Here is a 12,379-nt window from a genome sequence, read left to right as displayed (position 1 = left end):
CTGGGTGGTTTTGTTTATTGTGTGAATGTTTGACTTTAAATATCATCTGGACTGGCTGCAGTTGCAAAAATGTAAAGGTCTGTTTTACCCTTAATTTTGATACATGTGTTTAAATTGATCTACTTTTAGTAGGCCTATTGAAATTATTAGTTTTGTGTAGACCTTAAGGATGTCATATTATCAGGTATAATGTAAGACTCTGAAATTGACGATAAAATGCTTTAAAACTCTAGTTCATATTAGACAATTCACGATATGTTGCCTCATGTGTGGCCATTTCATGAACATGAAGACCAATGCTGTTTTGGTCTCACCATATTTGAAACCTACATTCAGGTGTAGGCTACAGTTCATATGTTGTTGGCACAGGCCATCTCGTACACTCTCACTAGAACCACGTCAAACGAGTCTCTAAAGCCGTGCATTTATAATGAACGAGTCTACAAATGCGCAGCTCATTTGCAGAAGTAATTGGGCAAAAATAGCGTGAGCGACCTGTGGGTTTTGTCCCTGTTTTGGCCTGATGGCAGTCAATAGATAAAAGGAAAGGGAAACTTTAGTGTTTAAAATGCAGAGAGAAGGAGTGGAGTGGTCCGGAGAAGGCTGCTTCACTCCGCACCGGCCGCAGCAGCAGAGACACTCATTTCGGCCCATTTTTAACTGTAATTTATCACAGAAAGTTACCCGCTACAATCGTGTTAAAGCTGGGGTACCTGATTTTTCCTGCACAAACTATGACATTTTTTTATTTCGCCCAAACTTGTTTCTAGCTCTCACAATCCCTCCAGCATATCCGAATTGTTCAAACAAATTGCACAATTCAAGCCCATGTGCAGCTTTAATCGGTGGCTAAATGAAGAAGGGGGAACCTCCCCCAAAATAAATTGCACTGATTTAGATTCTACTTCTATCGCGCAATAATAAAAAAAATAGGTGAAGACCATTCAACAAGTTCTGCTTTTTGCAGTGTTTACAACACACTTAGAACATTACACATTTTTTACAACAACAAAAAGTCAGGTACCCCAGCTTTAAATAATAACCTGTAAGGGTGAAAGAGCGAGGCAAGACTAATATTTCTCTTTCCTAACTCTGTGTCATTGCATTACCCAGAGAGCAAAAGATCTTAGTTCAACGTTCAATCACCGATGCAAAATCGATTGGCTGAGTTTAGTCAACATCTCCATGGAGACGAGCTGAAGACCTCCCCACGACCAGAAAGGTTACAGGGCTGGAGTCTGGAGACATTAGTATTTTTCAACAATAATACCTCTAATAAAATAAATGCTTATCTTTTATTCTGTTTGTTAAGTGAAATGTGACATGTGGCTTTAGGAAAACACAATGATGTTCATAAATTCTATTAAAGACTTTTTGAGCAAAACCAGTACCTAACCAGCACTTGGACTATCAAGAATTTTTCTCTCTTTTTTTGTGCTGTTTCAGGACCCACCGGAAGCCTGTGTGTATTTAGGTTAAGGTTTTGATGATTTGAAAGTGTTTATGTCAGTAAAAAGGAAACTCACCAGTGTGCAGTGTCTTTGGATGTTGCTTTGTCAGTTCCTGCTGAAACAGAGACAGGCTTCAGTGGTTTTGGGCACGTTTTGGGACAGATGAAGAAGAGGCCTGTACAGAACAATAAATACAATTTATACACAGCTAAATCTAATCAATGAATACATAGCAGAAATAAAAAAAAAACACACAGTAAATGGTGAATCAGTGTTTGACAGAAAGGATCTAGACTCCAGACATTAGCAGCTTTGATTTGGAATGTGAATTGATGAATTGAGAAAGTCTGGGTTCAAAACACGTCAACATAAAAATAAACAATATGAATAAAAAGTCTGCATGCATTATAGTCACTCATCCATGTACTAAAAACCATAGAATTGCATTACAAAAACAGATCAAAAACTAAAAACGGTTGCATTGCAGACTACACAGCCAGCGGTGCCCCCTACTGGTGAGGAGGGGTCACGACCAGATGTTTCGAAAGGATTATGCAATACAGGAAGTTCACCAACAGATGGCGCACAGCATCCATAAGTCGGTCCGTGAAGTAACTGTAAGAACTAACTCCACTGCCAAACACAAGAGGACGATTAACAATAAGAATATATACGTTTGTTTGTTTTTTCTCCGTTGGATAAACTAAAAAAATCGCGAAAATTGGTTGACCAACAGTGATAATATGGAAGAATGTGACCATTGTTGTCTTAAAGGGACAGGATCTGTAACACACATTGACTCATCATGTGGAGCAGCCTATAAGTGAATGCCGCTTTAAATCCTCCTCGTGACAGCTCCTGTAGTAAAAATGTGCTCGTCTTGACGGGGTTTGTAGGTTCGCTCAGGACCATTAGCGACCTTTGCTTCTCAACACTCGGAGTGGGTAGGCAGGTCCACACTCCGCTGTGGCAATTGGCTGCGCTCCTCGCCCCAGCTTTTGCCGCTGCTTCCTATTGCATTGTGGCCCAAACACTGCACACGTCCGCTTGTCCGTGCGCTGTACGTGGCCAGAGCGTGCACGCTGCGCAAAGTCCCCCAGTCCGAGCTGCTTTCTCTTATCGAAATGTTTGAAGATTAACGAGCCCGGCAGTCGCGTTGTGCAGACTTTACGCGCGCTGCAGCTACGATAACCAGGCCAGAAGCGAGCAGGCAGGCGGCTGGACTACATCGTTGCCTGTGCGTCATCAGACCTCAGAGTGGACCGGGCCATGGCAGAGAGACGGCTTTCACGATGGTATTTCGGGGGGGTGGCGTCTTGTGGAGCTGCTTGTTGCACACACCCCTTGGATCTAATAAAGGTACGATTCATAACTCGAGCATTACAGCTGTTCGTGGAGAAGCTGCAGTCCTCAAGTCACCCCAGAGCCCTCATCATGTTACTACTAGTGGGCTATAGCTGTAGTGATAGGCTCATTGTGCACATGGCACACACTTGACCTCTGCATTTCAGTGAAGGGAGTTTTAATACGGGTCATAGAGTGCAGGAAGCGCGCAGGAATGAATTACTCGGGGCAGTGGCTTGTCTTGCAAAGTGTGCATGTTTTTTCTTGTTTGTCAGACAGAGAGGTGGGTAGATTAGCCAACAATATTTACTCAAGTTATTTTGAAATGCTTTACTCAAGTAGAAGTCTAAAGTAGTGGCTAAAATTATTACTCAAGTAAGAATTTAAAAAAAAAAAAGTCCTTGGAGAAAAGTTTGCTTGAGTCATGTTTCAGATGTGACATACATTATGAGAAACAAGATTCCCAAATAAAATTCCATAAAAAACAGAAAACAAATCATTACGAAGATTTTAAAGATGCACTATGCAACTTTTTATGCAGATTTTTTTTATTTATATTTATGCATATTTGAGTGGCTGTATGAGTGGTCAGCATGGCACCTTTACTTTCGCTCACAATGGTCTCTGTGATGCTCCAGGATCAGTTGTTTTGTAGGTTTTCACCGCGTGTGGACCCTCTCACCAGAAAACCTACAAAAGAGTGAATCCTGGAATGTCCTAGAGGCCACCGTGATGGAAAGTAATGGCGCCATGCTGACCACTCACACAGCCACTCGGTCACTACAAAGTCAGAAACGCGCAAATATCTACTTTTTCCTCTCGCTTAAAAAGTTGCATAATTCAACTTTAAGTAAACGTGCGTTAAAATGAAGTTTCATCACTTAACCTCTTAACCCCCACCTGAACCGACCATTCTTAAAGCTTCTTGAAAAAGAGTCAACAGAGCAACAGAAGCACAATGATAAGGTGGAAAAAATGCACAGAGAAAGTGACAAAAATGTGACAAAATTAAAAAAAGCAACAAAAGAACAACAAAAACTAACAAGAATGCGCCAAAAAAGAGGTGAATGTGCAACAAAAAAGTGACGACAACAATGCAAGGGACAAAAGATCTGTTTAAATACGTTTTGTAGGTCTTAGCTTTCAAATGAGGCGTTACACTGGCCTATAGGCTGTAAGCTCTGACATGGAGAGAATCTGCTCGGTTATGGTGGGGGGTAAGTGGTTAAAGATTTACTCAAAGTTGAATCAGTTACTGTGTTTATTTACTCAAGTAAGAATACATATACTTCATTTTGATATTACTTAAGTAGAAGTATAAATTCTACTGTCTGAAAAAAATACTTAGTACAATTACATGACTATATGTGCGAAATGTAACTGAGCACTCCCCACCTCTGATTATACATGAGCCTGTACTTTCAATTCAGTTGAGCCCAGTTACACATGATTTAAATAACCCCTCGAGTAAGTCATGTGCAGTGTAATTGAGGACCAGCCGAGTATTGTGGCCTTGACGTGACCGGCATAACCTTGAGTATCAAATTGAAAGTGCATCTGCTGTTCATTTCCTGAAAGAAAGTGACTGGTATGCTGAGAAATATGAAAAATCCATGATGCCAGGGAAGTGGTCTGCTCCCATGTCACCTTAAAAAGAAAAAAATCTAATCTAGATTATCACACAAACTTTGTCAAAGGTCTTCCCGAGGCTAAGGAGGCTACAACTTTGACCTTGTTTATGAAGAGAAAAACATCACCATCAGTTGTTGTAAGACACAGTTTTTATTGGAAAGGTAAAACACAACCTGTTAAAACCTACATGGGGAAAAAAAATTACAGAACAATGAAAATCACCCCCTTTTCCCTCATTAGGCGACTGATTGACAACAACTCTTGATTGTCCCTTTGATACAGCTATCCAGCATGTGCCATTAAGTGAATTATGGACAGAAAAAAAGACTTCTAGGAACAAAGACATTGCTCACACTCACTTAGAGCTAGAATCAACTGGTGCATGGATGGTAAAGTAAGTTTATTGTATCACTTTGCTCCTCGTGTTATTTCTGTTCTATTGTCCTTCAAAACTGCTACATCATTGTTGCTTCACTAAACAGATTTTTTTTCCCTGGCCCGCCCCCAAGTCACATGACAATACTTAATTATGTCCCTTGTGCAACAACTAACTCTGTTTTCATGTTTGTGACCGCTTGGCCTATGAGCTTGTCAGTCTCTCAGCTCTAAGTCAGTGCAGCTTAAGGGATTTGCTCACCCAATTACTCGGGAACTGTTTGGGTCACTGTGTCAGTACAGTGGCTGAGAAGGCCCAAGGCATTTGTCTTTTGTGTTTAAAAGATGGAATGGCAATAACGCCACAGGATTGGAAAGTTAATTCTAATTATGTAATGGGCAGACGAGTTTTAACATGTTTTAGTGAATAGTTGACAGGTAAGGGCAATGATAAAAGGCACATTCTTTAGTTAGTAAATTACCTCTGAAAGACACTGGTGCACAACAACTTATGTGTCTAAACTCAAAATGGAGCTTCTTATTTATTTAGTTCATACTCATGTGGAATGGGATTGGAAAATCTAAAACTGAATATTGTGAAAAGATCAATGATTCAGTAAGATGTTACTTGCTCGTGGTGATTTTACAGTATACTTTGTGGGTGGACTTGGATCAGAATCAAGTTAGAGAAACAATTGTCTCTTCTGATTAGGTGTACACTTACAAATACTTACAAATACTTTTGCAATTATTCACTTACATGACAAGAGCCACCTTTAAAGCCTCTGCTGTGGCCTACATCTATAACGAACCAGAATACTATAGAGACTATAACAATCATAGACCTCGCCAATAGCGCGTAAGCACATTTACATCTAAACGGGAATAGAAATTGGCAAATCAATGAAAAACATTGTTCACTTGCTGCTCAATTTGCTGCTTTTATTGTGATGAAATAAAAACTACCATGCTGTTGCTATGACATCACACACACAACCGCTATATTACATTAAAACTATATTGAAAAAGTAAATTATAAATTGTGCCTTTTAAAAAAAAATAATGAACCATCTAATTTATGCCACTAAACATATTTTCTTTGTTGTTTGAGTTTAAGATATTACTGCAGCTCTTTACAAGTTTCACATTGTTCAAAACAGCCTTTAGTGGTTCTTTCGATGTCGAAGGTTGCAGACTCCCCTGACTTACGCAACTGCATTTCTGAATCAATGTATAATCATATATTCTAGACCGAGTTCGACGGTGCCTAATGTCTATACTATTTCCAGGTGCACCTGCAGACCCAGCAGGAGGTGAAGAAGAAGATGGTGGGGATGGCCATCCACGTGGTCAAACATGACGGTGTGCTGGCTCTGTACAACGGGCTCTCTGCTTCTCTCTGCAGACAGGTATAGGGTATTTGATCTGTACAACTTTATGCAAGCTTTGTTTCCTTTTGCCCCCTTTTCTAAAACTAAAAAAAAGAAAAGAAAAAAGCATTGGCATTCTTCATCCATAGAACAACAGAGATACATTTAAAGCCAGTTCAGGCGTCACCAAAGGGACTGAACATCTCATTATCTAACTGGAGTAAAAGGCCCACATTCTTTCAAAGCTGTATCTGATGTGCATGTTTTGCTGGTGTCTCCCCCTAGTGGTTAAACGTCTCTTTTTTGTTGTTGTTGCTTTTTTCAGATGTCCTACTCACTCACCAGATTTGCCATCTATGAGACGGTACGGGACGTCTTGGGCAGCACAAACAAGGGCCCCATGCCTTTTTACCAGAAGGTTCTGCTGGGGGCTTTTGGAGGTGACAAAACATACATTTGGGACGTTTACCTGATGCGCCAAATACTGTCCTTATTATTTTATTTTATTCTTTCATTAAAACTTGGACTCGGATATCAGATTCCTTTTGTTTCCTGTCGACCTTCTAAAACATAGCTTTAACAACTCGATATCTGCCCACAGGTTTCACTGGTGGTTTCATTGGCACTCCTTCAGACCTGGTGAATGTCAGGTAATGATTGATCAGGGCAAATCTTGTGTTTTCTCACCATGTAAAGCATGTTTAATAATGTGAACTTTGTGTTTAGGATGCAAAATGACATGAAACTACCACCAGAACTGAGGCGCAAGTGAGTATTTAAACTACAGCAATTATATGGTATTTAGTAACATATTCAGAGTGAATATTGTTTTAGGACGTAGAAGTCAAGTCAATCTATATATAATTAACTGGTCCTAGTGTTTTATTTGTCTACATTTGTCCAAAGAGTATTAGCGCTGTAGATTTAACACATGCAGACATTTACAGAAATGTACCTCATAAATGATATTGAATTTCTTTGATATTTTAATATTAGTTTTAGGAGTCATTTACATTTGACAAGCCATTGCATTACATGGTTCAGAGACTCTTTTTCTTATTGTTTCAGTTATAAACATGCCTTTGACGGTCTTGTGAGAGTCTTCAGAGAGGGTGAGTGGTGCATTACAGAGTGGTTTGTAAATCACCTTAAAGTGACTTTATATTGATTAATGCACCTTTTTACAGAGGGAGTAAGAAAACTCTTTTCTGGAGCAACAATGGCGTCCAGTCGAGGCGCGATGGTCACTGTGGGACAGGTGAGTAATTTAAGAGTTGTTAGAATGGAAAATAAACCTAAAAAAAAAAAAAATCAGCTCAGTTTATTATATTATATATTATATTCTTATATGAAATGTAATGCATTCCACAGTAATGTCCACTGCCCAGCTATATAGTTTTTTAAATGGATTTTGCTCTGATCATTTGAAATTTAAAACCAGGCTGCTCCACTTTAAACCTGATGAATTAGTCATGAATCAGTTCCTGTCGGTAGCCTCCAATTTAATGAACACAGAAAATAGAAGAAACGTCTCTTGAAATAATGACTTTTCACTGACCAAAACATTGATGAAACATTAAAACAAGAGGATGGACATTCTGCAGCCAGTAACTGAAGTAGCTGATCCATAATGACTATATAAGACAATGCATATTTAGTTTAGTTTGTCACACACATATACAGTGTATATACACATACATACACAAGAGATTATTTGAAGTGTATTTGAAGAGATTATTGTTAATAATCTTTGTTTGTTTGTCCAGTTGGCGTGTTATGACCAGGCCAAACAGCTGGTGCTGGGGACGGGCCTGATGGGGGACAACATCTTCACACATTTCCTTTCCAGTTTTATCGCTGTGAGTATGGACCCCGAGGAGATGCTCTGACACTTTTGTGATATTCAGAACTAACTAAGCTCTAAGACCCAGTGTTGGGAGATCAGACACGATCAGGCTTTCACAAGGCGGTTTGACCATTGTGTGTGTGGAAGCTGTGCAGGGCCTGAGGTCAAACAGTTTCCTAAACTTATGTATTTATTATTTGAAATATTGTGAATTGTTCATTTTTGGAAAGTCTGCATTCATGATTTGATCCATTTTCATCCCCAAAACCATCAAATGAGAAATCGATGCTTTGGAGTCTCCAGACTGATATAATTGCAAACTGTGGGTTTAAACTGTTGATACATTGGACATACTCAGTCTTGAAAACCCCCCTTAGTTAAGTTCTTGTCCTTTATGAAGATGGTATTTTATGAACAGTAGTTTATCTCAGCTGCATGTTGTGCGTGCAGGGCGGCTGTGCGACCTTCTTATGTCAACCTTTGGATGTGATGAAGACCAGGCTCATGAACTCTCAGGGAGAGTACACAGTGAGTGACTTTCAGTTACTTTTCCCCTTTGAATGATTAGCATGTGTTAATATTTCCATGTTGTTTTTAGGGAGTTACGCATTGCTTACGAGAAACTGCAAAGCTGGGTCCTATGGCGTTTTATAAGGTTTGACATTTGTGGCATTGTTTTGTAATCCATGTCATTGTGTAGCTCTAAAATATGTTGATAGATTTATTTATTTGATTTGCTGCAAACTGGAAGTATCTTTATAAAAAAGCAATATGAAAATAGTTGGCTTCTTGTGAAATATAAACCAGACAGCAGTAACAACAAACACGCATCTCTGATTGTGTTGAATGACTAAAGTTACAGTGAAAAGTATCATCTCTTGCCAACACAAGTGCCTGAGGGCTGCATCTGAGTGTCAGGTTGTACATAATCCTCACGATGAAACGACTTGATATGTTTAGTAACAATGCCATAAGATATCGTGAAGATTAACGTGTCTGTGCTTTCTCTTAGGGCCTTGTCCCGGCCGGGATCCGGTTGATCCCTCAGACGGTGCTGACCTTCATCTTCCTGGAGCAGCTGAAGAACCACTTCGGCATCCGGATCGTCTCGTGAGCAACACTACGTCCCGCACCCAACAGTGAAACGCTTTAGACTCTGGGATAGAAAGATACCTCCTGCTTCTCTACCTCCAGTCTCACCCCTAACGCAAAAAAAGTATGATCCTTAATATGTACATAATTAAATGCCTTGCTTAACATGAGGAAATTGTAAGTCTGTAGCTGTCCAGGTAAATTTCATACTTTAAAGAATAATAATAATGTTAATACTGATATTTGAATATTTACTAACCGTAGTCAGAATCTTACAAATGGAAATTAAATTAGAGCTGTACGTTTTTGTTTTTTTTGCTATCTTTTACAAAAGAAAGAAAACTCATTTAATTGATTTAACTTCTTACCCCCGTCTGAACCAAGCGCATTGTCTCCAGTTCAGCCTTACCCAAATCTAAAAGCTCAGTATAATGCCTAATTTGAAAGCTAAGACCTACATAAGTGATCACAACTTTCTTTTGTACCTTTTTTGTTGTGTTTTAGTCATGGTTTTTTGTCACATTTTTTTAAGGTTTTCTTCACGTTTTTGTCTCATTTTGTTGAGGTTTTTTTTTTCCGCGCTTTTGTCACTATTTTGATACTTTTAGATTTGGGTAAAGCCAAACTGGAGAAAATGTGCTCGGTTCAAGCTGGGGTTAAGAGGTCTCGGACTCTTAAGTTCAATATTATGTATTTTGATTTGGAGATTGCACTTAAAGATGCCTTCTAAAATCTAAACGTTTTGTGTAGCCTTAATGCCAAACGTTATTGTTTGGGTTTTCTGTTCGAATATGAAATTCATATTTGTTCAATCTAATGAATATTTCATAAGATTTAATAGTGTTTCAGGTTAATTCGTGTTAATCTTTAGTGACGTTATGCAATTTAAATGGACCGTAAGCCTTCTCTATGATATTGTGAAGGGCCAGTATTTATGTACCAAACGCAGCATGCCTTATTCTAGCTCATAACAAATTCAAGCCATTATCCACTGACCATTCCCGCCTGAGCTGATGAGTTTTTTACTGTACTGTCATAAACTGGAATTAAAATGGAATTGTCGGATAACAGTTATGGAAAAGGACCAAACTTAAAATACTGTATGTGTATTAGTTATAAATAGTTTCTTGTTGAGCACAACAGTTGGTGGCAAGGAAAATTCAATTTCCATTAATTTTTCCCCAGACGGTTCAAATTATAGTCAGTAAATGTAGAATAAATAACGGTCCCTCATGTAACACGCCTTCAAATGTTTATCTGAAGCAAAAAAAAGTGATACCAGCATTTTTTAAATATCAATTTTCAGTATTTCCTTCCATTGGTACATTTACTGTGTTATTACAGTCGGTCCTAGTCAAACCCTGCTTCATTGTGGATTTAAACCTGTAATATTTTAATCTTTGGAAAATTGATCAGATATTGAATTCTCCACCACGGCAGAGCTCCATTACAGTCCACAAAACAAAAGTAAAACTCTAAAGCGCTCCATAATCTAGTGGTTGTGAATATGTGGGGCGCTGTTTAATTCAACAAGGCACTTTACTGAAATCCTGATCTTGCCATCAAGAAACACAAACTGGTGTTGATGAACAATGTGAACGGTACACTGGAGGCTCTTAACAGATTTAGATATTTTATTGTTAGGATTTGTTTTCTGTTTTTTTAAAGGTCATTTTAAAATGTTATATGGACTGTGCCTGTTGCAATGTTGACTTTTGTTGCCTTATGGCTTTTGTCCACCAGGCGGCAGTGTAGTACAGTGTGCTGACTTGAGCCTCACCAATATAAATCTCTCCTTGACATCTCAGTCCACTGTACCTTGTCTTGACTGTCGTGGAACTGCTTTTTGTTGTTGTTTATTTTATAGTTCATTAATTAATTTTGATTAAAATACTAATGAAAACCTGTTTTTGTTATGTGTCTGCAGTTACATCACGGTTCAGGGTAATTTATCCACAAGACTCAGGAAGTGCTTTCTATTTTTTTTTTACACAGATTGATTCTGCATTTACACTACGGCCTCAGTTTTATCAATGCCTTCATTCAGAATCAGACTATAACTTCCAATTTCTCAACACAGTATTATACCATGCCACAACAGTCGGTACGATAACTTAATGATGGAGAAATTCACTTTTAAAGGAACTATACAGAGTTTAAAAATGTTACAATTATGTATTTTCCTCCCTCTACATGTTCCAGCCATGTCCTAATGTGTAGAATAAGTCCAGACCTGTTCACCACAACTGCCTCTAAAATCCATCACTCAAAAAGGTGTTAATTCGGGTCCAGAGTGCCGTCATGCACGAGCTTAATATAGAAGGTGCAGTTACGCATAAGGCCTGAGATGGCAGTAGTGAGCATAAAATCACAAACTTGCATCTAGCCCCTTTAAGTATACGTAATGTATGTATTACACAATTATGTACAGTTATAAGTGAAAAGCTTCTCAGGTCAAAATACCAAAAATAACACAAAACAGAAATGGGAAGTCTGGGCATCTCAGCTGAGACTGCTGCCCCGCGACCCGGCCCCGGATAAAGCGGAAGAAAATGGATGGATGGATGGAGAAATGGACCATACAAACATAGTAGAGAATGATGGACACCTGCTCTGTGTTCTGTATTCAGTTTCGCTGCCCGTCTAGAGCATCTTCATTGTCAGTTTTTGGTGATCATCGACATCGACGCAGATGGTGAAATTCCAGTGATGTTTGATGAATGTTTGATGACCTCACTCTCATCTCTCACTCTTGGCCTCCTTCACCCTTCTCTCAAACAACCCCAGCTCTTTGTCCGACCTGTCCTTGTCCTCAACTGCCACGAGGAGGCTCTATGGATGGTGAGTGAAACGTTGGTGTCTGTCAAAAAATGTAAGTTCAGTCTTTTTGTTTTATGTAACAAGATAGAATTAACCACCTGGATGACTCAGAATGTTCCAGTATGTAAGGATTGATATATCCTGGCATTTATCTCAGCTTTGGACTGGCACAACAGGGGGTCAAATTCCAACTTTATTAGATTGATGCACATGAATCCCATCAATCACATGTACATTGAATATTTTCTTTTGACCATAATTACACACAAACATGCAACATAATTCAAATTGTTTCCTTGCTCTTTTTTTTTTTAAACACAATTTCTTGCTAACTTTCTTCAGTTCTGTGCCACAAAACAGTAATATTTTTTTGGGTACAAATGTATTAATTATATATTTGAAGTTTTTTGAATTGCAAAGAAAGATTTTGTCTAACAAAATAGTCATAC

General features: G+C 38.7%; 1 protein-coding gene across 1 annotated transcript; it reads left to right on the top strand.

The window, feature by feature from the left end:
• Positions 1 to 2,285: 2,285 nt before the first annotated feature.
• Positions 2,286 to 9,395, top strand: slc25a10b (solute carrier family 25 member 10b). The gene is made up of 11 exons (XM_079554264.1): positions 2,286 to 2,810; positions 6,092 to 6,211; positions 6,498 to 6,612; positions 6,774 to 6,822; positions 6,899 to 6,940; positions 7,241 to 7,284; positions 7,360 to 7,430; positions 7,939 to 8,031; positions 8,469 to 8,546; positions 8,617 to 8,673; positions 9,031 to 9,395. Exons 1-11 carry the CDS (start codon positions 2,721 to 2,723, stop codon positions 9,130 to 9,132), a joined length of 861 nt encoding a protein of 286 aa, XP_079410390.1. The 5' UTR covers positions 2,286 to 2,720; the 3' UTR covers positions 9,133 to 9,395.
• The last annotated feature ends 2,984 nt before the right edge of the window (positions 9,396 to 12,379 follow it).

The sequence above is a fragment of the Gobius niger genome (assembly GCF_951799975.1).
Source record: "Gobius niger genome assembly, chromosome: 3".
In the NCBI taxonomy this organism is placed as follows: domain Eukaryota; kingdom Metazoa; phylum Chordata; class Actinopteri; order Gobiiformes; family Gobiidae; genus Gobius; species Gobius niger.
This window is presented reverse-complemented; position numbering and strand designations above follow the sequence as displayed.

Bases quoted from the DNA above. Each gene is read 5' to 3' on its own strand.
- slc25a10b (XM_079554264.1), top strand. From the start codon at position 2,721: ATGGCAGAGAGACGGCTTTCACGATGGTATTTCGGGGGGGTGGCGTCT. The intron at 2,811-6,091 runs GTACGATTCATA...TACTATTTCCAG, and splicing joins ACCCCTTGGATCTAATAAAG to GTGCACCTGCAGACCCAGCA. The intron at 7,431-7,938 runs GTGAGTAATTTA...TTGTTTGTCCAG, and splicing joins CGATGGTCACTGTGGGACAG to TTGGCGTGTTATGACCAGGC.